Source organism: Fringilla coelebs, assembly GCF_963513975.1.
Source record: "Fringilla coelebs genome assembly, chromosome: 4".
In the NCBI taxonomy this organism is placed as follows: domain Eukaryota; kingdom Metazoa; phylum Chordata; class Aves; order Passeriformes; family Fringillidae; genus Fringilla; species Fringilla coelebs.
The window spans coordinates 12,199,858-12,226,511 of NC_140032.1; the positions used below are offsets into that span (position 1 = coordinate 12,199,858).

The 26,654-nt window shown below is 38.7% G+C and overlaps 1 protein-coding gene across 3 annotated transcripts in view; it reads left to right on the forward strand.

Moving 5' to 3' along the window:
- PPP2R2C (protein phosphatase 2 regulatory subunit Bgamma) overlaps window positions 1–26,654 on the forward strand; it is a 133,971-nt gene that overhangs the window by 24,001 nt on the left and 83,316 nt on the right. The window contains exon 1 of one of the 3 annotated variants that reach the window (XM_084204802.1): window positions 25,031–25,083. The exons of the other annotated variants lie outside the window; for them this stretch is intronic. Within the exon in view, the coding sequence (XP_084060928.1) occupies window positions 25,071–25,083 (13 nt within the window). The 5' untranslated portion in view covers window positions 25,031–25,070. Of the gene's footprint in view, window positions 1–25,030; window positions 25,084–26,654 lie in introns of those variants that run through there. 3 annotated transcript variants of the gene reach the window in all.

A 26,654-nucleotide genomic window follows, 5' to 3' on the forward strand; every position in this document is an offset into this window, starting at 1 on the left:
GAACATGCTTCAGGAAAAAGAGAACTTAATTTGTTTTAAAGGACAGATGCATCTTAAAAGGCACTTAAATTTTAATCAATCCCTTAATTTTTATTAATCTGTAATGAAAAAATCCCCAGTGATTAAAATCCCAGGAAATTGATTTGAATTTACAGACTGAGTTGTTAGATGGAATTTAGAGGTTTTGCAGTAACAATCTATCAGATCTTATCTGTTGCCTAAGTGCTGAATGACCTTGTGCCATTTATATTGCTCAAAAGAAAAAGAACTTAATTTGATAAGTAAGTAGGAGAGAATGAAAAAACATATTCTGGCAGTTTGTGACCAAGTTGGGAGAGCAATGTTCTGTTTGTTCTTTATGTTGGAGGAAGTGGAGATAACTTAAGAATTACATTTGTTCTGGATAGCAATTGCTTTTTTCAAATCTTTGTTTTAATACTGAGTGTTTTTTGTTTTGTTTTGGTTTGGTTTTTTTGCTAGTATTTACACCAACATTGTTGGTTTTTGAGAGTCTCAGTGCTAGTTTACTTAAGTTTGTGAGAGTGCTGGAGTGAAGGCTGCCTGTTTATGTCAGGTAGAGCACAATGGGACAGTGTTCTTTAAACTCCAGAACTATGAAAAAAACATTCAGAAAAACTGATGTGTAATTGGAAAGAAAACTTTAATTGTAAATAGGTTTTTGGCCTTGTGTTTCTCTTAGGATTTTGGGTAGGTATTATTTCTCTTTATTTTAATTGAGGTTTGGCTGCCAAGTTCTGAATGGTTGGGAAGTGTTTGAAGGTCTCTTTGGCAGGAATTGATTCAGTATTGCCTTCTGCCCCACTCCTGCCTGGTGGCTGATGGGTTGTGCTGTCCCCAGTGGTGCAGAGGGTGCTGGGTGACTTTTGGGAGCCCTGGAGGGAGGGTGCTGCTAGGTTAATGCTGATGCTGCTGCTTCCTTCCCTCCCCTGCTTTCTTCTGCTTCTCCCTCCACATAAAATATCTTCTAGGCTAAATGCTTGTGCTGAAGAAAACAGATGTTATGGCCTTTGTACTTTGCCATTCCTGGTTTTACAGCTGACAGTGCAGTGACTGTGATGAGTGCACTGTGAGTTTGCTGCTTCTACCATTGAACCTGTTAGGAAGTGTACAGGGATTTCTTGTGTGGAATAGTTATTGTTGGGGATAGTGCAAGTGTGTGTTTTCCTGTAACTTGGACTGGAATCTGACACAAGTTCTGAGCAGATCTCATGGTGATTTTGAGTTGAGCACTTCACAAAGTAAAGGAAGCTGGGAAGCAAATTGAGTTGAGCCTTGCCTGCAAGTAATAATATTTTTTAGCCTGTAGTACTGCTGGTTTCACACTGATAGAGATCATTATTTTCTAGTGCCTTCCTAATGATGGTATTTTTCATCCTAATATTTATGCTCTTTGCTGTTGCTATTAGCTTGGTTACATAGAGTCTGTGTGCTGAAACTGCTGAGAGACGAGGCTGTGTCGTAGAGATCTATTCCACACATTGATCCTGCCCTTGACTTCCCTTCACAGGAACAGGATATGAATGAAGAAAATGCTACTGTGTTAAATGTTAAGTACAGAAAATATCCTCTCTGTTCACAGCATCAGTATTGTAGTATTGATGGGCAAAAGAAACAGCTGAACTGCGGTTTCAGGCAGCTGGCTACAGAACTGCGTGGAAATGGGAGTGGAGGAGTGTCTGATACCAACAAATCAGGAAAAGCCATCATAAAACCAACCTAAAGCCTCTTCCATCCTGGAGAGATTGATAAACTGGTGTCAGCAAGGAGGTCTAGTTCTCACCTGACTGTGGCTTACGGGTTAGCTTAGAATTGCCTTTGCAGAAGAGGAACTTGCTTTACATTCTCTGCAGACAGTGTGTCACCAGTGCCACTGTCCTTCCTCTGGACAGCCAAATATGCCTTTTTCTTTCTTTCTTTCCATGAGCCAAGTAAACATAAAACCTAAAGTGAAGATTTGATGATAGGGAAGAACCTCTGTTGTTGCTCACTCTTTTAAAAGATCTGGTACTGTGCTAGAGCACACAGAGCACTGTGGTATGAAACCAAAACATTTCACTGAAGTCAGTATTGCTGATTTGAAGTGAAGGTTTCCATGGGCTGTGTCTAAGACCAAGCATAATCTAAATGCTAGATGTCACTTAAAAGTATGTGATGAATAGTGGGATGGAGACAGAGATGCATGGTGGGAAGGAAGAGAAGGATTTAACAGGAAAACTGTTGGGTGTGCTCATTTTTGATCACCGTACTCTTTGTCCAATACCACAGAGGGAGAAAATCCTAACCATGCCAAGAGCTGAGCAGCTGTTGCCTTTCTATACAAGCTGATGCCTTCAAGGGTGCATTTACAGAAAAACAGAACTGGGAGCATGGAATGGGTACATAGAGCAGGCTAAGCCAATTAATCTCTAGCTTTGCAATATGTATGTATGCACATATATGTAAAGGGTGTATATCTATGTATTTGTAGTATATGACTTCTTTTTCACAAATCAGAATAAGGTTTTGCATTTAGTTTTAAATGCTTTCTCTTTCATCTGCCTCTTTAAATCTGATTGAGAGAAACAGAATGTTCTCTTACTGGAACATAAGCAGCTCTGCTATGCACTTCTATTTTGAATGCTTTGGGACTGTTCTGTGTTTTTATAGTAAAAAGTTAAATAAATAGACCTGTATCAGCAATTTTGAGGATGTGAGCTTAGTGTGCAAACATCTGTTGTATATATTTGATGTGTCCCCCTGCCTTTCCAATAAGCCTTTTGAGATGTGTCTTTTCAAGTATAGTTATCCTGCAGTGCTTGATAAGGCTGGCTATGGTTCTGTGATGACAAACATAATATTTTGAAGGTATTTCTAAAAGATAAATTTATAAAAGATAAATTCTTTTATCTGTTCAGTTTTTATCTTCTCTTTCCATGTAGCTTCTCTGTGTCTCTTCTGGTGAAGTGCTTCTATTTTGAGGACTCCACAGAAGAAAAAAAAACCCGGTATACTGACATCTTAAATATTGCTTGTGAAAGCTTCTACTGTTTGAAGTTTTTGAGGAGAGGGGAGAACTTGGCAGTACCTGAGTGTGCACATGAATGATTTCCTCCCCCTGCCCACCCCCACTGTTCTTGCTGGCAGATGGTCCTTGAAGGACTTTTGCCAGCAAGTGCAAGTCAGAGTAGCCCCCAGGAGTGAGTGATACCAGGCAGCCTTTCCCTCTTGCTGAGCTCAGCAGAACAAGCCTGCCAGTGAACTCAATCTGTAATTTTCAAAGTTATTTCATATTTTTTGTCTAAGAAATCACAGTAGCGACAGAACAGAGTGTTTAGCTCCCTATGAGAGTTGTCAACCATAACCAAATGCAAAATTAAATGATTGATACAAAGTAAATGCTTGGGAGAGTGAATTTCCAGTTTCCAGTCAATGTTGCAATAACAGAAGTACCTTTTAAACTATAACCTTTACATAATTTTTTTTTTGTTCAAAATGTTTCCTTTGGAAAAAAGCACAATTAAGACAGTTTGGGACAATCTTCAGGATGCCAGTAAATGTTGCTCTGTAGCATCACTCTGACTGCCATAATAGTTTTTTACAGAACTGTTGTGGTTTCATCCCCTCTGGCAGCCAAGCCCTAGGCAGCTGCTTGCTCACTCCCCCACATGCAGGATCAGGGAAAGAATTCAAAGAGTAAAAGCTGCAAAACTCATGGGTTAAGATAAAGACAATTTAATAGGGAAAGCAAGAGCCACACACAGAAGCAAAGCAAGGAGTTAATTCACCCCTTCCCATGGGCAGGCTGCTGTTCAGCCATCTCCAGGAGAGCAGGGCCCATCCTGTGTAACAGTGACTTGGGAAGGCAAATATCATTGCTCCAAATGTCCTCCCCTTCTTCTTTTTCCCCCCACTTTATGGACTGAGCATGGTGGCACATGGTCTGGGATATCCCTTTGGTCAGTTTGGGTCACCTCTCCTGGCTGTGGCTCCTCTCAACTTCCCATGCAACCCCCACATCCTGGCCAGCCTGGCCATATACCAAAAGCAGAAGAGGTCCTGGCTCTTTGTAAATGCTGTTCAGCAATAACAAAAACATTTCTGTGTCATCAATCCTGTGTTCAGCACAAATCCAAAATATGGGCCCATAATAGCCACTATGAAGAAAATTACCCCAGCCAAAATCAGCACATTAACCCAGATTTAACCAGAAAATATGTATTTAATAATTAATGCCTTCTTTTTGTGTAAAATAATGGAACTTCATTTTGTGCATGAGAATTCCTCTTTTGTATTAATTCTTTTTAATTCATATTTCTCATTCCTTTTTAGTTGCTCCAAATCTCCCCTGAACACTTGTTCTCCTCCTGACCTCTAACACTCTGGATTAAAAAAATAAAAAGAACTCCAGATGGTTCACTTTATAGAATGAGGGCACCTTTATTTGTAAGGCATTTACATCAGCTAAAAATCCAGCAAAGAAAATAAACTGGCTTAGTCACTGGTCCTTAAGAATTATGTCTGCAGTTTCAGACAGCCATGATTGTGGTGTGACATTGGATAAGTGTCTCCCAGAGCTCCCACAGGCTGTCAGAGCCAGCTGGGCTACCCAAGAGCCTGAAACATGCCTCTGTCTCACACTGGTGTGTGTCCCATCCCTCCTGGTCTCTGCTGTAATTGCTGCAGTAGCAGGTGGTTTTCTGCAGCTTTGCAGAAGTGGGGTTTGCTCTCTGTTCATCAGTGAGTGGTTACAGAAGACAGCAGAGGTCTGTCCCGTGTGCCCCTCATGGACCAGTGCAGGTGTCTTTTAGTGATCTTGTGATGGGTATCCTTCAAACTGCAGAATTCCAGTCTGAATTCTGGGACTTTCTCTGTCTGTGACCAGACTTGGAAGAAATGCTGGAGATAAATCTACAGAATTGCTGGTGAAAATTCTGCTCTTAGTCACATTTGATGTGGTTATGGTTATAATTGCCGTGTATCAGAACTGATGATAGGTGACTAAAGTTTTTTCTTTGAAAAAGGTTCTTCTTCCTTCTTCGTACCAACCATGAAAAACCCTAACCTCAAGAAAACCAATTTCCATGGACTTTGATAATGCAGAGATTTAATCAAATGTGTTGTTCAGCTCTGCCCTAAATCGGTATCAGATGCATATCTTGCTTGTTATTTAAACTGTGATAGCATGGAGTCACTAGGCACAGCTGGTTCCATAAACACAGAGGGAGGTGGTTTCTGCCCAGAGGAATGCAGTGTTAAGTATGAGACAAGAAAGAGACAGTGTGAGGATATATTAAAACAGGGGGAACATGAGGTCATGATTGGTCAGCACAAGAAGCAGCTGTAATAGGAACCTGGCTGCCAAGTGTCTTTATTTTATGGTAATTCATTTGTTGCAGTGCCCTGAGGAATATGGTTTGTTTTAGCTGAGCTCCAGAGTGGAATGTGGATTGAGCTGATCATCCAGTTTCTGAAAACATTCTTCATATTGAAAATATTCTTACGTTGCTCTTCGTCATTATTTTCTGCAAATAATGATGCAATAATAATAATAATTACCTCTGTAATAATTGAGCAACTGTACTCATACTCAGATGTGTGACAGTGTCCTTGAATACCCTGGCACTCCAGTGATTTCTTCAAAAGACTTAAGCCAGAGAGGTTTGCTGGTTACCAGTGAGCTATGAAAACATTTCAACAAAATATATAGAAATGCACCTGAGGGTTCCTCAGAAATCTGCAACACAAATATGCAGAAAGAGAAAATCCATGGCAGTCATCTTCTTTGGAGAAGCTTAGAGGGCTTCACATGGTTGGCAGAGTCCATTTTAGTGTGAGAGGATTTGACATGAATGTTTTTATGTTTATTTGAGAGGTATGTACAGTAAAATTTGTCACTGTGTTGGGTAGGTTGAATGTAATGCAGTAAATCTATAAACCTTGTCATGGGGACCTGACGTGCCTTAAGTGCTCTCTCTGTCCACAAATGGCCCTTCAGTGAGGTAAAGGACTGGTGATGCAGGGGTCAGGACAGAGTAAAGTGCTCTCCAAAGTGGCTTTTCTGCAAAGATGTTATTATCTTGTCTACCACCACATCCCAGGCAGACTCAGTCTCTCCCCCTCTCTCTCTCTGATGGAATTCTAAGACACAACTGATTCATAATCTGTCCTCAGAGATTTTTTTATGACTCTCTCAGTTATTCCTAGCTAAACTGTGTTTGAATTAAGTTCAGCTGGTCTCAGCAACAGATGTCAGGTATCACTAAATAATGAGGGGTCATGTAGGAGAAAGAGTCAACATTTTTGGCTTTCTGGAACCTTGACCAAATTAATCTTTTACTCGCCGCATGTTTTTCAAAATAGTTTTGTATTTTTCGTGTTAGTGAAATACTGGGAGCCTGGAATGGGTACACATATACATAACATATGAATATTGTGGAATTGAGTAAAATTATATTGAGAATGTGTATTTTTCCAGTTTACTTTTAATTCGTTTTCACCCATTATTAAATTTAAAAATAAGAGAATTGCAAGTAGTGTCATTAATCAATATGTGTCCTGAACTGCAGAGCAAGTAATTTTTATAAGAGGGCAAGCCCCTGTGTTTATAATAAATCAAGTTCATTATCTTTTGAGCTTCCTGATTAAAGTAATTAGTCATTTATGCTGATACAAAGCCACCAGTGAATTCTTTGCTTTGTTTCACAAATATTAAATCTTAACTTCTTTTGTAAGGGTCGTTGCTTATAAAGAGCTCCACATTGTGATGTAAATTTGTTGCTTTGTTAGTGGGGAAGTGGTTTCTGCCAATGCAAATTAATACACCAAGCAAGGCTCCTGCAGTTGGAAGAAGCTGCCTTTAAGACTGGAGCCTGCAAACCAATTCCAAGTGCCAAGGAGGACACAGCAGGTGGGGCTGGGCAGGGCCTTGGGGGGCTCAGGTCAGCCAGGGGCTGCAAGGCTGGGTGGGCTTCCCCACGTGTGCTGACAGCCGCCTATTCCCACAAACCACTGGGGAAAGCTCTGGTTGGTGTCATTTGCAAAATATTTGGGAAGCTGAGAACTGAATGTGCTTTTGTATCTGCAGAATATGGCTGTTACCTGAGGGGCTTCAGTGCAGAATGCCAGTGTCACTCCTGCTGGGTATTAAAAAGGTCATTGCCCAGCAAAAATTAGTGCTTTTGAGAAAAGATTGTACTTCTTCCTGCTCTTCTTCGCCTCTTAATTTTCAGTGTGAAAACAATTGTGGTACTCCAGAAAGTTTCTCGATTTCCAGGAATCAGTTCTGACCAATATGTACTCAGCATCATATCTGTAAAACTTGCCCTTGCACGGGAATAAATCCATACATTGAGAACAGAAGTTCAGAAGTCTCCTGAGTTGTTTTGTGGATCTTAATTAGGTGTGCCTGTGCTCACAGGTACAATGAAGCAGGATGAGCCTGGTAATTTCAGTGTAAATCTATCTTTTCTTCTGAATGTCAATTGTTACAGGACCTGCAAAAATGTAACATTAGAAAGCACCTAAGGACCTCGACTGCAACTCTTGCTTAAAGAAAACAAGTCTTTTTTCTGCTTTGGTTTCTTTGTGTGATACCAATTCAAGGGTAGTTTTAAGCCTCCAAATTCTTTCTTTTCATATTAGATTACATCCTTTAGGGTTAAAATAAGGGAAACCTTTCCAGCAGTTACTTTGGTCACCTGCTGTGCAAACTAATAATGCCATGCTAATCTCAAAAGGACTGTCAGTCACAGTCACATTTGAATTTCAGTGTTTCAGGAAGGAGACAATCAAGGGAGAGAAATTAGCTGAACTAGCGCTATGTTGTACTACTTGATTTTAAAATCTACAGTCAGTCAAATACATCAAGAATGGAAGGTGTGTTTTTAGGGAGGTACAGATTTGTTTACAGGATTTTTTGGTGAATTTTAATGATGCAATATTAATAAGGAGAGAGTACTAGAGGTTCTTTTTTCTTTTAGCATGTGCTCCAGTGAGAAATAAGTAATTTCATGTGGGGTGAGGATTTGAGAGGTTCAGCTTGTAAAAGGGGGTAATTGTGACTAAGTGCAGGTTAACACCTGAGCTCTGGCATTTGTTTTCCTGTTGTTAGTGATGAAACACTGCACAATGTTCACAAGGAAGCTTAAATGTGCTTTAGAGAAAGAATTTTCATATGCTAGGACAAAGAAAATAGTTCTTTTCAGAGATTTCTAATAATTCTGGCATTTTCCACACTGAAAAAAAAGATGGGTTACAAGAAGTTGTCTAAAAGGATGCACACTGTAATTTGAAAAGAAAATAGGTTCTAGTGGCTGTTCACCACCTGGATATTAATGTAAGCAATTACCAGGTCTTGCCTTTCAAACATTATTATGTTAGAGCAAGAAAAAAGGCTATATTGTATTTTATATGACCTTTCTAATACTATAGATACACATATAGATTTGTGTTATTTGTCTCTAATTCACCAAATGTTTCTTATGTGTGGCTCAAGGCATTTATTTATTGCAAGGCATCAAGCTGTGGTAAGCAAGGTCATAGATTAAGAATTGATTTCCACAGTTGCTCTAGCATGCAAACTAAATTTCTCTTGGTTGGTTATAAAAACTACAGCTGGGTATAAATTCAGCTTTTCAACACTGTCTTGAAAATTAATGTTAAAACAAATGAGAAAATACTCTGTATGTATTGCATGTTTCATTTAGACCTTCAGCTAAAACCTAAGGAAAACAAATTGGTTTTGTGCTGCAAACGGCAAAGTACAACTTTGCCAATAATAAAGACAGTGGGTTTTTTATTTCACTTGTTTTTTCTTGTTATGACTTTATTTTTTTAATACAGTTTCTGTCAAATCATGTTTTGATCAATATCTTGATTAGTCCATTTCTTTGCTATATGCTTCTAGAGCCATTGCTAATTGCAATAGGAATGTGGGTTTCAAAATTAAATATAGCTTCTCTCCTTTGGAAACAGACAGTCCTAGAAGAAATAGAAAAATCCTGCTGTTTTATTAGCCTTGTCTCAAATGTGAAACGTGATTTTTTTAAACTGAAGACTGTATTTAGACTGAACTGAAAATTCACCTTATCAAGGAGATATGTTCTGGGGGTGTTTTTATGGTTTTCTTTGTAGGTTGTTGTGTTGGGCTTTGCTTTTAAGGTGTGCTCTGTGTTGGTAACAGTAGTAAAGCTTAAATGAATGCAGAAATCAATTTGTGTAAATGTCAAATTTACTCTTTTGTGAATCTTTGCAGCAATACACAGGTTCCTACTGACTGCATAGTAAATCTCAAGTTGGAAAAATTGTCTTCTTAGGCACATCTTTAAAGAAAATACTTCTGATATAATATCCTGCCCTCTGTTTTTGAATTAGTATGCCTAGAACAGAAACAATAATATGCAGTTTGTTGCCAGATCACTGTCAACATCATCAGGTGGCTTTAAAAAATACTAGCTTGGCCTCTGCTGTTTCTGCATGTGCCAAAGCTGCTGTTTCTGCTGTTAGCAGAGGAACCAAATGGCAAGATTATTTTTCTAAGATTACAGAGGATATTGTGTTAGCTTGATGGGAATTGTTTTGCAGTGCCCAGCCCTGCCTTTACCTTGTGGCATTGGCCCACAAGGGAGTGGTGTGACAAAGGTTTTTTGGAACTCTGTTCTGTTGAAAGCATGGCTGAATTGCCAATGCTTTTGCACATTAGTGCATGAAGTAACTTTCTCACAGTGGTCACAATATGCTTGTAAAGAAAAGCAGCTGGAAAGTGAAGTACTGTGTGATAGGAGCAGTAAAACAGTTTGGTGAGTAAAATAGGTAAGGATTTGAAATATGAACTTTATTAAGGAAAACGTGTGTGGAAATGAAGTACCTCAGAAATCACTCCTCTTGCCAAATCAGATGGATATATTTTTGAGGAATGAGGTTGGGAAATTAATCTGATCTCTGATGATCTTTATCCCATCCCTGAACTGTATTTTGCAGGATTAGAATAGTCAGATCTCCTTTCATGGCTGTTCCCAGCAAACTGCTTAGCACTTGACCATATTTTGCAAAATTTTGAGTGGCAGCTTGTTTTAATGGATTCCAAAGAGAGGATCTTGTCAGTTTTTTACATGTCCATGTCTATAACAACTTCCTTTTGACTTCATTGAGATTTCCATATGAAGATACCTCAAAAAATGCAGCTTTGTGGTGAAATACAGTGAATCAATTCAGCTCAGACTTTCTCAGAATAATAAAGTCTCACTGAAAGCCTTGTTAGGAAGGAATTACGATTATCAAGTCTGGTAGTCAGGGAGGCTTGTTGTTAGTGTATTACTGCAGGACAACTCAAGCATGGTCATGCCTGACTGAATACAAGATTCATGCCCATTTCTAAATTGTAGATCTCTTTTTTTTTTTCAAAGAATACTGAAATATGTATGAAGAATTTTGGACTGATTCATTAACTTTGAATAAATCCCTACAACAAATGAGTGAAATGAAGAGAAAGGAAAAATAACTAGCTTAGCAGGACTCCTTGTGTAAGGTTAGCTGTCTGCAGAGACACAGGACTTATAAAGAGAGGTCACTGATAATTCATTGTAGATCCATTTCATGGTAAACTTTGAGAAACATAACCTTTTCAGAAGCAGATATGGCATCATCCTCTGAGATTTATGGGCAGGACCTGACTGTGTGCACCTGAGGAACATCTGTCTGGCAGCAGCCTAGGAGTTTGGCTTAGGTAGGAATCCATTGTGAAAAATTCTGTTTGAAAAACTGCACCCACAACATGTATTTGAGCCTACTGGGGTCTTTGAGCTAGCAGAGAAGTGTGCTACTGTTGTGAGTTAGGCACTTAAAGATGATCAGAGGGCTGGAGCTCCCCTCCTGTGAGGAGAGGCTGAGAAAATTGAGGCTGTGCAGCCTGGGAAAAGGAAGGCTCTGGCGTGAGCTTTGTGTCCTTCCAGTACTTGAAGGGGCTGCAGGGGAGCTGGAGAGGGCCCTCTAGCAAGGCTCTACATTGACAGGACAGAGGGTGATGGCCTTAAAATGAAAGAGGGAAGATTTAGGTTGAATATTGCAAAGAAATTCCCTGTGGGGGTGGTGAGACACTAAAACAGTGCCCCTAGAAGTTGTGGTTGCCTTATCCCTTGGAAGCATTCAAATGCAGAGATAGGGCCCTGAGCAACCTGGTCCAGTAGAAGGTATCCCCAGCCATGGCAAGTAGATGATTTTCAAGGTCCCTTCCAATCCATACCATTCAGAGATTCTGTAACTTTAGTCTTTCCTTTGCATTTTAATTCTGGCATATTTGGTATCTCAGCACTTGGTTTGAAATGTAGAAAACTCTAGTCTTTCTGACTTTAATTGGAGAATTAAACTTGTCAAGTTCCCTGAAGATTTAATGTGTGCAAATATTAATATTCTTATCATACTCTGATTTTTGCAACACAATTTGTGCTTCTTCATATGTTGTTATCAAAATGTACATACACTCCAGTGGTAGTATTATGTTACATTAGTGGGGATTAATGCTGCAAAATCCAATATCTGCAGCCGGAGGCTGAACCACATCATTTCAGGAAGATCAAGGGACTGCAGTCATTTACATTTGATTGAGCTTTCTTGCATGCATATGCAATTTCTCTGCACCCCACTGTACAGCACTTGCAGCCAGGCCCTGGTCTGAAGGAGGTGACTAATGACAGTAATTATCTATTGCTCTTTCTTCTGCACATCTGCTTGGCAACATAACTCCTTGGCTTGGGTTAAAACAGCGCTGAAGCTTTTTTAACTACTCTGAGGGAAAAAATATGTGTCATGCAAGGAGTGATGCATTCCCCAGTCCATCTTTCTGCCACCTGCTGCTTTGCTCTGACATGGGTGGTTCTGTGAACCACATTGAGGTAGAAGTTGTGAACAACTGGTCTTGCTGAGACTCTTCCTGAGCCTCCTTCTATCTCAAGTTCCCTCAACGCCAGAAATACCTTCTCTAAGACTTTAGTAGACATGTTCATTGGGTTTTTTTCCCCTCTCATGAAAGCATTTTCATCAAGGACCAGATGACAGCAAGTGATGGTTTTATTCTGTTTTGGTGGTGGGAAATGGGACACTGTGTGACCTTAGTAGGGAGAAGGATTTGAATGAGCAAGATGATCAAACAATGAAACTATGTGACCAAAGGAGCCCTGTAATGTAGGTTTCAAATGCTATCTACTTAAAAAGTAGCAAACTTGTTCCTGCATTGTTCTAAAACAGCTTTACTCATACCTCATTCTGTTCTTCTCTGCTGTGGAAATTTTCCTTGGTGGAAGGGCTGACTGAAAATATTTCAGGTTTTTCTCTCTGTTGTATGAGGGGTAAATGGCCAAGCATGAAGCAGTTCTTTACTAAGAATTCCACCTCTGTGGTTACTCCACTGCTGTGATTACATTTCAACAGCTCTACATTCCAGGACTACTGCATCCTTTTGCTTTCAGGTTTTAATTAAAAGTTTTCATAGCCAGAGAACAGAGCAATAGGGGGTTTGGTATTGACTAACAATGCCTTCCCCCCCTCACCCAAAGGTTCAGCTAGGAGTGAAAGGCTATTAAAAGCAATATTGCTGCAGAGGCCAAGTGGGAAGAGACAGCAAGCATGTAATAAAGAACAATTAATTTGTTTCACAATGAAATGTATATAAAATAATAAATTATTTAAAACCAGGTTTTCTTCTGTTTATCTTATTTTAATCTTGGTTTTCCATACAAATATTAATAGTAATTTTGTCTTTGTGGAGACTTTGTTGCCAGTTACTGTCTTAGTAATCTTGCACTGAAATGCTTGTATTTTTCAGTGCTGATACTTAATTTTAGTAATCAGTCCTTATGCCTTGACTGTCTTGGAATTTGGTCTTTTCTACACGTACAGGTTTTAATAAAGGCATCCAGACTTCATTTAGTTAATCATTATAAGGCAAAAATGGATAAGACACTTGATGGATTTTTCATAAGGACACACATTTTTTTTTTTACAGACAAGTGAGCACATTAGGTTGTGCAGCAGCTGTATCTAAGTAGATGTAGAAGTAGGCATTCATGCTGGGCATAGATTATTTTTTTCTCCTCATGTGCAGGCATAAGGCTGAGGTAAAAGTGTAATGTTTAGTTTCTAGACAATGCACAATGTCCTGTGGTCAGTTAGTTTAACCAAAGGTGTTTCTGTATTACTGTAGCATTCATCATAAAAACTCAGATCTGAGCAGAATAAGATGACCTTTCCAAAAGCTTGTAAGAAAAGTTCTGACGTTTGAAGGGCTGTGGTTGACTTTTTAAAATGATGGTTAATTGTTCATCTGACCTATTTGTCTAGGAAAAGTAGTACTAAATCCTGTGACATTGACAGTAGGACTTTGATCATGGGAATCCAATATTCATTGCTTGACGGCATTTGCTTTTATAAACAGGAACTGTGATTGTTAATATCCTTTAGGGTATCCTAAATCAGCATTTGGAGCATACATATTTCAGGTGGAAATACACAGGCAGAGCTGGATATTATTACTGTTGTATTCCATTCATTTATTTGATATTTTAATATTTTTAAAATAAGGGGTATGGATTTTTTTTCCAAATTTCTGCAACGGATATTTCATCACTGGAAATCAGCATGATGGTGGATCCTTTCTGAGTGCCTGCTCTTTGGCAAACTGCAGTAGCCCACCTTCTGAAGAGCACACAGGTGGGTTTAGAAGAACGCCTTGAATTGCCGATTCAAGTTTAAGAGAGGCTCAGCAACATTGGATGGCTGTGCCACAATTTCCCCTCCGCTGGAATTCTGCTCAGTGTTTCACAGTGCCATGTGTGCTCTGTTACATGGCCTGCACCTACACTGGCTCAAGCACTGGAAAATCAACAAAAGCATCCAGATGCTGAGAGAGATGCTTGAAGAGGCTGAAGAAACAGAGTACTCCTGGTGTGAGACTTCTAGGTATGCTCTTCTTTTTATCAACAAAGTGCTTGAACTATTGATTTTCTTTTACCTGATGTCTGAATACAGATTTGTTTATAGTATTTCTTGTTTTCTTGTGATAGGAAGTTGAAGAAGGAAATCCATGTTAAATGCAGGGCAGTTGATGTTAAATTTTTTTTCCTTTTTCCACACCTTCAGTAAAACACAGTTGCATGGGACAGTTTGAATGCTTTCCTAGTGACATGGAAAAGCAAGAGAAGGCCACAGACTTGCAAATAGAAATTAGTTGTTATTTGCTCGTTCAAAACTGACAAGGAAACAGCTAATACATTACTCCACAACTGGCTCAGAGTTGCTAATGATATCTGAACAGTTTCATGAATCACATCATTCATATATTTGATCATGATTCTCTTGTGTGTTTTCTGTTCTTGGCCCGAGTTCATTTGTGGCAGAGAGCTCTTTTTGGATGCATTTTGGTTCCTGTTTTCCTTGGTTTTAAAAATTATCATACTGCAAATCTTACACTTAGACAAGCATTGGAGCTCATTCTTGCTTTGCTGTCTAGATCATGAGCATCTGACACATGACAGTTCTCCACTTGCTGCAAAACTAATCTAGTAACTCCATGCTGTTCTGATTGCTTTTTGTCTGTTTTTGCCTCTCAGAGGCACTAATGTGAGGATGTTTCCTGACTCCTTAGTATTTATTTTAATTAATTGTCAGTTATTTCTCTTTTATTCAGAAAGAGAAGGTGCTGGTAAAAACTAGCTACACAGGACAGTAATAGCAAAACAATCAGTTATTTAGGTTCAATTTAAGGGAAAGGATTTTTGCTCCCTTATTGTCCTTCTCTTAAATAAAGTATGAGGTGGGTTTATTCTTTTGTCTGCACCCATCTTTACACTTTTCTTCATTATACTCATCTGCAAATCAAATCCATTGCTAAACTGAGGTGCTCTCTCTCTACCTATACTTAAAATAACCCTAGGAGTTATAAGAAGGTGCACCCACACGAAATGTGTGTTTTCAGTCTGTGTAGTTGTTTGCTGACTGCATGTAATTTGGTTTTACTGTATTCACAGTGTGCCAGAGAAGAGCTAATCATGTGGATATTTAGTATATTTCTGCTAGCCCTGTCAGGCCACATGGATGAGCATGAATCTGGGCTGAGGCTTTCCACCTTAACAGAGTCCTGCAATTTGGACTGATGTAACCTCTTTCTGTTGGGTGGAGGGTTTGATCTGTGAAGCACCATTGAATTTACCATTGAATTTGCAAGGGAAAAGGAGCTCAGATACCCACTGAAGAGACTGTATTGACATAGGGAGCTGCAGTGTTGGCTGTAGAACTAGCTGACACACAGTATTGAAAAGTTGAATTTTTATGGGAGAAATTAAATGAAATTAAATTAATCTGTTATATACCAGAGGTGGCTCAATGGCTTTGTTTTTGTTTTTATTTGAAAGATATCACTTGCTGGCTGTGGAGTGGGTGGATTCATCTTCCTTCTGGAGCCTGAGCAAATCACTTGAGGAAGACCTTGCTTTCTGCTGCATCCCAAAGACAGTATGGAAGGGGAGAGCATCTGTGAGGTTGATTCTGGAGATGGACTGGGAGGTAGGGATGCCTGTCACTTATTTTTGTGTTCAGCCCAGATGGCTGGTTACAGGAATCCCTTATGGACCTTGGAATTCACAAAAAGCAAATGTGATAAAGGTGTCTACAGTTCATTGATTGTATTTTGTCACTTTACAAGCCGTGAATAAAAGTTTTTCAAAACAGCTGTGTCTTAGAGGAAGTGGTACATATAGACAGTCCATGTTGTGAGTGTTATTTAGTCTGAGATGTCCCAGAGATAATACAAACCCTAAATACCTACAATAAAAGTAAAACCTTTTTTCTCTTTCTTTGTTGCTCCTTTATTTTGTGTCTCCTGCACTAGCTGTATTGCACACACTGTTTCGTTTGTATTTTTTAACTGGACTACAGGAAACTGAATTACATGATACTGAGTCTGTCTTCTATACTAGTGACCCATGTGTAGATGTAGACCTTTCACTGATCTAAAATAAAGAGTCTTTGTTCTTATTTAGCTACAAGTTCTACAGCAAATTAGTTCAATTAATTGCTAATTTTCATAGTAGGGTGAAAAACTTTTCTGAGAGAGTAATATTGCATATTTCTGCAGGGGAAATATATTTGTGTATAATGCAGGGGATCTTTGACAAGGTGTTTGGATAGACTTGTCTGTTTTAAATTTCTGGTTTAACACAGCTTCTTCTGAGGCTAACCAAGCAAACATCTTTAGTTTGCAGAAAACCTTGAACTGCCTAGGTCAACTTGCTGTTGAACTCAGAAATCTAAATATTACAGGGAAGAATGAGGCTCGACATTAAAAGGTTGTAACAGTATAAGACTTGCCATGCTGCACATCTGTTTAACTGTTAAGATGTTTTTCTGTAACTGAACTGTAATCATGGAGATTATTTTTTGTATGAGTGTACTGTGCTTGTGATGCCTTCTTTTGTGTTTAATAGTTCTGTAATTTTTTCCTGGGCCCTTGATGTATCAGCAGTGCTGTTTAGTAGGAGGAGCAGTTTCCAGTGTTACCACTGAGTTTCCTTCACACAAATGAGTTGCTTCCAGACACCCATCAGCTGGGCTGACATGCAGATATGTATTCCTAAACAGTTTACAATTTTTTTTTAATAAAGAAACTGGTGGTTCAAGTTAGTTTTAATATTTCTGGTAATACTATTAAATAATTATTTTGTCATAATAATAATTTTGTCATAATAAATTGTAATGAGAACAGTGGAAGTATTTGGGCTCAAATGATGCCTTTCTGCTAGGCAAATGAAGGGTAACAGAATCTTGGCGTTGTCTTCAACATTCTGAGCCATTTGTGTTGCCCTCTCCAAGTTTTGGGAACAGCTGAGGCCAGTGTTCTGCTGGTTATTCTTGAGCAGTAGTTTAGGCCTTACCATTGTGTGCTTCAGTCACTGGACCTCTGCTGCATCTTTGTCATGGGTTTCATGCCAATTTGGGCATGGAGGAATTGTTTCAGAGCTGAGGTCACTGACAGTTTTGTATTCCAGTCCTCCTTGAGTTTGACCTTTTTTGTTTTAATATGTTACTGCCCTTGATCCACTTTTTTCTAACTTATATAGGCAAGAGTGAGTATGCACATTTAAGTGTGCAGAATGAATAACCATGTTTCTGGCTTGTCCTCTGCATTCTGACTTAAGATTGTAAACTCTGGAGAGAAAATTTACAGTTTCAGGGAACAGAATAGATTGTCATTGACATAAGTTGAATAGAAAACTGGCATGAGAGCAAAATCTGATCTTGCAGGTGCTAAGGCCATACTTCCAGGAACATGACAGTATTTCTAGTGTACATTTATCTGTAGTTGTTTCTTGGAAAAAGTGTGCTTGCATGAGTAATAGTAACCACAGAGTACCATTTTGTATGTTTTCAGAAAGCAGGTGATGTGAATTCCTGGGTAGCACCTCAAGTGAAAAAAAATTCCTTGCTTCATCCCTTCTAAATAAAACAAAGGTAAATCAAAACAAACTAACGATAAAATCCTGTTCAGAAAGTATGAAAAATGGGTCAGAGTGATCACTGTGGTAATCAGCCCATCAGGCATTCTTATCTGCTGAGCAAAGTAAGCATGTGTTAAAACCAAGGGCAACTAAAACTTTGAATGTAGCTTTGCTAAGTTTCTTGGGCTCTCTTTGTCCTGTTTTTACTTATTTCTACTTTTAACATCTTCTGTGTGTGGAGCCAAATTAGCAAATTTTTCACTGTTTTGTGGAGTGTGAAGTAAATAAAAGTGTGACTTTGAAATAAAGGAAGTATCTTTTGGGACATAAAGGGCATGCATACTTTCTGAGAGAGTGTTTAACAACGCCTGTCTTCATCCTATGTATATATTATAAATGCAGACATATTTATTTTCCATTTTGACATATTGAGATATGTACAGGTTAAGCACAGATGTATGGTTACAAATAGGCTGATTTCATGTCTGAATTATGATGCATCAGAGATCTGAGGAAAAAACAGAAACCTGCCCATTTTCAGCATGTAGAGAACATGTCAAACAATTTACCAGTATGATGGAATCACCTTCTTAAACCAAAGTATATTTTGTTAATTCGAGGTCTGTGGTCTCTGATGTAAAATTTTCTTGGGATCATAAAGTTCTTACAAGACTGCCTGAGTTTGGGGTTCAAAAGGCCTTAAATATTTTTGGCCATTGTCAGATACAGAAAACATATTAACAAGTATAATAACCCATAGTTCATTATTTCCTTCATAGAAAGCAGGGCCACTATTTTCAGGATCCCAAAGTAAGGCTCTTCCCTTAATTTTAGTGGCAGAAAAGTACATGGATTTTCATAGGTGTAGGTGGCTTGTAATGCTCCATAATGCCAGTAAAAGCTCAGACATTATGCTTGTACAGTAAATAAATCAATTTGATACTGTGGAGTTATGGACTTAACTCTGACTTAGTTCAAAAATTTGTCCTAATATTAAAGGCAGTGCTGTTGGTATTGTATCTTTTCTTCACTTGATAATACTTCATAGGAGGTTTTGAGTACCTCTTAAATGATGCACAAAGAGGAACAGAGCTGACATTTCCACTGGCCCAAAGCCAAACTCATTGAGCATCCTTACAATGCAGGCAGATAGTCTTCTGAGTAAAGCCACCCTAAACATGGTTGAAGAAGAGACAGGGCTGTGATTCTTCACTGTGCAATGCAGTAAATACCTATTATAGCTGACCTAGAACAGGTGGGTACCTCTACTTCCCAGCAAAGACTTCATAGCTTAAGTTGCTGAGGAGAAATTTCTTCTTTTCCCCAAATGCAAGGGCTCTGTATTGGAGTGACCTTGGCTGCCTGCAGGTGCCCAGCAAGCTGCTCTCTCATGCTCCTGCTGCAGTAGCCCAAGAAGAGAGAGTAAGATGAAAGGATAAGGAAAGGACATCCCTCACCAATTACTGTCACAGGCAAAATATACTTGACTAGAGAAAGATTAATTTATTGCTAATTAAAAATAGAGAAAGTTAGTGCTAAAAAAAATTCAAACCTAAAACCATCTTTCCCTCAATCCCTTTTCCCAGACTCAACTTCCCTCTTTCCTTCCTAACTTGCCTGCCACTTTCTGCCCTTCTGAACAGAGCAGGGGGAATGGGAATGAGTTACTCTCAGTCTATAACATTTCATCTCTGCTGCTCCTTCTCCTTATGCTCTTCCCATGCCTCACTATGAGGTCCCACTCAAGGAATACAGTCCCTCATGAGCTTTTCCAACACAGGTCCTTTTCCACTGCTTCACTATGAATCCTTTCCATGGGCTGCAGTCCATCAGGATGTGCTGCTCCTACAGGCTCTAGTCCTGGCCTGAAAATCTGCTTCAGTGTGGGCTCCCTGCATGGGCCATATGTCCTGTCAGGACCCTGCCCCAGCCTGGGCACTCCATGGGCTGCAGTTTCCTTTAGGGCATCTCCTCGTGCTCTGGTTTGGTGTTCTCCATGTGCTTGCAGGGTGGATATTTGCTCCACTGTGGATTCCATCAGCTGCAGGAGGACAACCTGCCTTGTCACAGTCTTCTCAAATGGCTGCAATGGAATTTCTGCTCTGGAATTTCTTGCCCCTTCCTTCTTCAATGACCTTGGCATCTGCAGGGCTGGTTGTCTCATGTTTTCTCATTTCTCTCTCACAGCTCCCAGACAGTTTTTTTTTACCCTTTCCTAAATATGTTATCTCAGAGGTGCACCGGTGTCGCTTGTGGGCTCACCTTGGATCAGCAGTGAGTCTGTCCAACACAGGGCAGCTTCTGGTCTCTTCCCACAGAGCCCACCCCCTGCCAGAACCTTGCCCTGAATACATAGTCTTGCAGTAATTCCAGAGTAATATGCTTCTTCAAATGTATTCCTTATGGATTTGATGCAGTTCTTGGAGGGTATTGACACTGAGTGACTACTTTGATATGTTCCTAAAAGTGATCACTAAATCTGCCGTTGTAAATTTATCTGCATTTAGAGATGTTTCTTTAGAAATTTTTAATCCTTTTAGTTATGGAGTGATATGACCATTAATTAAACTGAAGATCAAGCTCTTTTATTGTTCTGCTTCCATTACTTACTTTTTCAACATTTAATCCTATTTGTTTTGGCAAAGATTCTGCCACGTATTGATGTATATGTGGAATCAATACCATGGCACACGTTTTCATTTGCTGTTTGAACTGTATTTAATAAGAACCTGAAGATTTGCTGCTGCACAAAAGATATTGCAGGGAGGAGACTGGGGAGGGGTCCAGTAATTTCTGTGTTTCTGTTGCATTGTTGATATTGTGCCAGATCTGATTTTGGCCTGGTGTTTTCACTTGTAGCTCTTGTTCAAGTAAAAAATCCTTCCTGCGTGTTAGCAAGGCTGCAAGCCAGTTGCTATGGTATTCAGCATTCCTTTTTTATTTTTAACCAATAGGCTGGCTTTTGTAACAATTCAGCCCAGAATAAGAAATTGGTCACATAGGCTAGAGCTGTATCAAAAGAGCAGGTATTTTTGGCTTGAAGAATCTGAAGAGGTTGGGAGAACAGCTGAATTTGAATTTCAAGAAAATATCAAAATCTATGTTTATGCTATATATTGTGATGTGTAACTAAATGCTTGCAATGGTAATAAAAGGCATTCATTCTTTTCTAGGATGATGGTAAAAGTGAATGACTGAACTAATTTCTCTATGTTGTTTTATCACCCAAAGGTATCAGTAATTCATGGCTAAAAAAATTATTAGTTTTTAAAATTCTGTATCCATGTTTGGTTGTGGTAGTATGTTTCTGATGGGGTATTGTTTGCTCATAGAGAATAACCAGACTGCTGCTTGTCTGCTCAGTTTTAGTGTTGCTGTTTGGCTAATCAGAAAATTCTGGACAACTGCTAGATAATCTGTAAGGATCTGAACATTCTAATGATGCTGGCTGGCAGGGATAAAAAGACAAGCTAGAGAGGTAGATATTGGGATAGCTGAACTATTGAAAAAACAAAGGTAGACTTTTGCTGGTCTTCTGAAGGGTTTAAGCTTCTTGGTTTGAAGCTGAGGTAGTTCTCCTACCCAGCCAGGCTACTATTGTATCAGTAGGACAAATAAAAGACAGAGCTTGTTTTATACAAAGCAACTTACTGCTGAACTCATGCCTATATCCAAAGTGAAACTTTCAGATTTCAGGTTAGAAATTACTTTTGTGAAAGATGGTGCTACATACTAAAAGACCATCAAGGTGTAGTAGATGAATATGTGGAAACATGTATTTGAACATGGAAATAACTAGACAGAGAATGGATTTCTCCTAGGAATGTTTTTTTCCCTTTGTGCTCTGTACAATGAAGGGGCACAGTCCTTTCCCTGTGGATAGCAGGATATTCTGAAGAAGCCTTTGCCTTTTCCTCACAGAAATGTCATGAGAGCCTTTGTTTGCTCTCCCAGAGCCTTACATGCTACCCCTTCATTTCTGTATGCAGGTAATAATGTCCCACTGTGGAGTAAAATGCTCCAGTGAATAATGATATCTCTGCTCTTGCTGTGAACAAAACCACCTCCTAGTTATCAGGGGTTTGACTAAGAAAAATAACTGAGTGATGAAATTGAGTCTTGGAGAGGCTTTAAATGATGCTGGTAGAGACCGTGAGCTTGTAGACATCTGTAATAGCTCCATTTCAGTATTTGAATTCCTCACTGTGGCTGGACACCTAGGTAAACCTCATTGTGCAGCCACCAGAATAGTAAAGCAGACTGGTAAAGCCATAATGATGTTCAGGAAACACAAGTTTCTAAGTATGTGGTACATGACTTGGCAAGAGATCAAGATGAAGATTTCCATCAGCTCAAGAAACAATGAGAAATCCAACTCCCAAGATAGTCCCAAAAAACCCCAAAGCAAAACCAAAACAAACTGAAAACCAGCAGAGCTTAAACCAGTCATGTCACAGCAAACTAAAAGGAAGACTAAACTCTTCTTTGCTTATAATATGGAGTAAGTATTAATTTATTGCACTGGGATTCCTCTATCCTAATAAGTAGGGCATGGATGTTCCCCATTGACTGTGTAGCTAAACAGGCTAAAGTCTTTTTAGGTCTGTTATTAATTTATATCTTATTATTTGTTGTATGTTATTATATATTACATATAACAAAGAATAACATAAACATAAATAAATGTCTATTTAGATTTATATATATTTTTTATATATATATATATATATATGTTATTTATATATGTTATTCTTGTGTCAAATCTATGCTTTAAAAAAAACATTCATGGGACAATCTCCTAATGTTTTTGAGTGAAGCAAGAACCCTAGAAAAGTCTGGGTGGATCAGCAAATATATTTTGACTTTATAGGTTTGGATGGTCAAATTTAACATGTGTGCTGTTTCACATTTGTTTGATGCCATTGGATTCATGAGTACATAAAACCCTACATCCAGGAGATGGTTTTTAAGCATGCCCACGTTTTACAAATGTGATTTTAGTGACAGAGTTCACTGATATTTTATCTTCTGATATTTGCAGTTGAGATTTTTATTGTTATATGAGCTTTTCATTGTTTATTAGGGTTTTTTAACTTACTTTAGAGAACTATATTCTCTGTTGCATCATATATACAAACAACCAGCAGTCATTATGGCATTATAGTATTAGAGTATGGCAGATACTATTGCATTCCAATAAACATGGGACATTTGATATTGACTTTTTGATTATAAATAAATTTGTAGATGCAGGAGGGAGAGCAAAGAATGAGAGTTTGTTTTTCTTGGACATAGCCTTTTGGTGGCACCCATTTAAAATGGATGGAGGGCACTTATAGAAAGTAAAGCTAGTTTGTAACCATTCTGGGTATCAACACACCATGGAAGAGATCCTGTAGGTGATTATGAAACCAGAATTTCATAAGCCCCCTGCCAGTATTTAAGTGACAATTATTGTCCCTGGTCTCTATTTTCACTTGGTATCAGTGATATAGTGACTTTATTAAGGGATGTTGGTTTGAAATGTAAATGTGGAAGACCTCAACAAATGGCTTTCAGAGAAATAATAGAAATATGACTTTATGAGAGTTTTTGTGTAATTGTTTGCAGTAAATCAATACTTAGATTAGTTCTTCCAGTGGTGGCATAGATGGTCTAGAAATAACTTAATTTGATTTTGATTCAAGAAAAATTGATTATGTAATTTAAAAAGCGTTGAGCATCTAAAATTCTTAAACCAGAAAGCAGACAAGAGTACTCAAGCTCTTGAAAGCAATTTCTGCAGTGTCCCTTGCATTTTAATTACTTTTTCAAGAACGTTTATGCAAGATATTAATTTTGCTTGGGTTTTGGGTCATCCCTGAAGTACATGTATATTCCTATATGACTTCACTTAGAAATTGCCCTTGGCTAATAATTCCTCTTGTCTACTTGCCAGCCAGCTTGCAAGGCAAGTCATAAAGAGTGGGATTTCATTTAGTAGAGCTCTGCCTTTCTAAGGGAAGTGCGATGTGAGAGATGGGAGGTGTCCTTAAATTTGGTTTTATAAAGAATCCTCTGTGCTCTGATCAGTTGTTCCAAGCCATGCCTTGCTCCATGTTGCTTTCTAACAATTCACACGTCAGGCACAGGCTGATAGTTCTGCACTGCTCAAACTGAATCTGCAAGTGGTGGTGTAAGAATTGCACCTCCTCTGATTCTGGAAATTATGTATTAGAGATGTGGTGTCTGCATACACAGAGAACTTGCCTCATTTCCACCAAAAGAAAACTGTGGGCTTGATTCAGGTTCACTATTTATAAAAAGTATTGCTTTTAAAAGTGCAAATATAAGTTGAAAGAAAACTCTCATGAGAGCTTGGTGCATACAAATACACACCTGAGTAACTAACTTGAATGGATTGTTGCTGTCTGAACTAGATTCACATAATGACAAATGCCTTAATAAAAAAGAACTGCTTTGATACAGCACTTCATCTTTCTGAATTTCAAAGCTCTGCAAATTTGAATATACACATGTGTAAATAACCATAGAAATCTACCTGGAATGTATAATAAATACTCTTTTTTTCCTAGTCACTGCTTGCATGTATTTCCTTTCTGATGTAACTCCTAGAAAAGAAAGGCTTTTGGAAATTGAAAGATGTGAATTAAAATGGAGAAGATATTTCTCCATGGGTCCATAAGGCTTTTCTCTTTGATGTTATACAGGCCTGGAACGAGGCTGCTACCTCAGACTGTTTCCTTTTGAATACCAATGTTAGTATAAAATCCAGTTCCCAAATTTCCTCTCCCTATATTCAGATTATGAAAATGCAATTTAATTCATTGAAATAGAACATTTTATTTATATGCTTGTGTGATTTTATTTTTTCCTTACCACTTTTTCTTTCTCAGTAGGAAGTTCCTGCCTTTAAAAGGGAAAGAGCACCTCTTCTCTAGATCCTGTAGAGTGATTTTATGGGCTCCATTTTAAATTTTATTGACTGAGGCAGCAAATGCTTCTTGAAACTGCTTCAACAGTTATTCTGTTGAACTGTTGATTAATCTGAGTTTAATCCTTTTAACAGCTATACAATGGGTTTCACATTGAGGAATTTTCAAGGTATTAATTATTTCAGTGACTTACGTCAGGGCTGGTAATTCTAAAGGTAGTTTCTACTTCTTTGGGTTTATGAGTTTGAGAGAGGAAACTCTCTTGACTCAGCTAATTGCACTGATGTAGGTGAGTGTAGGAGCTAGAAGGATCTGGGCCATGGTTTGTTACTCACTTTTTAATGTCTGGGAATGTCCACTGAGGAAGTATTTTTTCTATTACTGAAAGTGATTGGGAGAACAAGGTGCTTGCTTGCTTACAGGGTCAGCAGTTTTGTTCCTGCTTGAAAAATTGTCCTTAGATGAGGAAAGTTTTCACCATTTTTGTCTTGAATTTCTTTGTTTTTTAGGGAAAGCTATAAGGAAGCTTGTGCGCAAGGCGACTCTGGTGGCATCTAGAATCCTCAGATTTCCTTGACTGAATCCATCTGGGTTTAGCCCTAAATATAGTAGACAAGCTGCACTGCTTGCACTGATAAATTATATCTTCCAAATGATAGACCAAGGTACAGTCATGCATACTAACCGTTTTTGATGTCATTTGACTCTTGATTCTGTTGCTTTTTGGGTAGTTGTGACACTACAATTTGTTCCCACTCTTCTGGACTATCTTTTCACCAGTGCTCTTAAAAAAAAATAATTAAAAGAGACTTCTGGCCTGGCTCTGGCGTTTGATGTTGATAGCTCCCTATGAGTCTGCAGCTTGGTGGGAAACTTTGCCTCTCCTGAGATTCACAGACTTGCCTTCAGTGGCAAAATAATGGGATTGTTGACAACACAATTTTATTTGGTTTTACTACCCATGGAAAAGTGCAAACATAAATCAAAACTTACTTTTTGACACATAGTGTCATTTTAGTCTGTATGCCCAACAATTATAAAATGAAAACAGACTATGTTCTAACCAAGCATAGATTTTGAGTATAAAATAACATCTCTATTATCCAAAGGAAAAAATAGATCAGTAAGTAGTATTCTAAATGATAGTTAATAATTAGGTTTCTAGATCTGCTCTGGTATCTCAGCTAGCTGTTGGAATGAACAAGAAATCTCAGTGCCAACTGGCTGCTTTCTGTGGTCAGAACTTCTCTTTGCTTTTCTGTTTTAGGTGGGAAAACACTCTGTCTCCTGTGTCTTTCCTGCACTAAAGTGACATAACTTTCATAATATAGAATGTTTAAAGATGTTTTTGGAGTGGTACTGTTAGTTCACATGTTAAGACTTTGATATCCAATAGAGTATATCTCTCTATTTGGATTTTCCATAACATCTAAAATTTAAGACTGATTGAGGGGGGTTTTAAATGTCTTATCTGAGCATGACATTGGTTGAATATTAATCCAGTTGCACAGACTATTATAATTTCGATTTTTGTGTAGTTTAGGTATTGAGTTGGGAGAGTTCAAAGCTGTCTTTTCTTTTGCCCAGAGACAGGGGGGATGTTTTCTGCCTGTACCTTCCTGTTTCTTTGGTGCTCCTTGTTGGGCTGCAGCTGTTCACTGCCTCCACCTTTAAATGCTGAGCTTTATCCTTATTTTGGTGTTGTGCCCAGAGAACAAATCCTTCCAGTGGCTTCTTTGTAGTGCACTAAGGACTTGAGAGAGAATCTGGGTTCTCCTGTGAGCACTTGGTCAGACTGGCTGGTGCCTTTGGCCCCTGTGAATGTCCATGTCTTGCTGAGGGAGGTCCATAGCAGCCACAGCCTGAACCATCAGCTGACCACAGTGAAAGGTCACACTTCACACTCCGTTTGCGAGTAACATACGGCTTGGAATTGGCTGTGTAATGTCTGTGTGCTGTTGTCTGGCAAAATAACATTAGATTTAAAGAATGGGTGTTTCTGGTGTTCAGCCCTGCAAAACTGGTCTGTAGATCATTGTTGTTTTGACTGTAATTGTTTTGAAAGACATGTACTTGCTGTGAGGTTAATGAAAGGTTTCAATAGTTGTGCTGTTTAATTTGTACCATCCAGGAAATAATTGGAGAATATGCCTATCTTTTCAGCTGACAGCAACAGGTCACACTTTGGCACACAGATAATTGATAAATGTTCTGTGTGTATCATTAGTGGACAGGA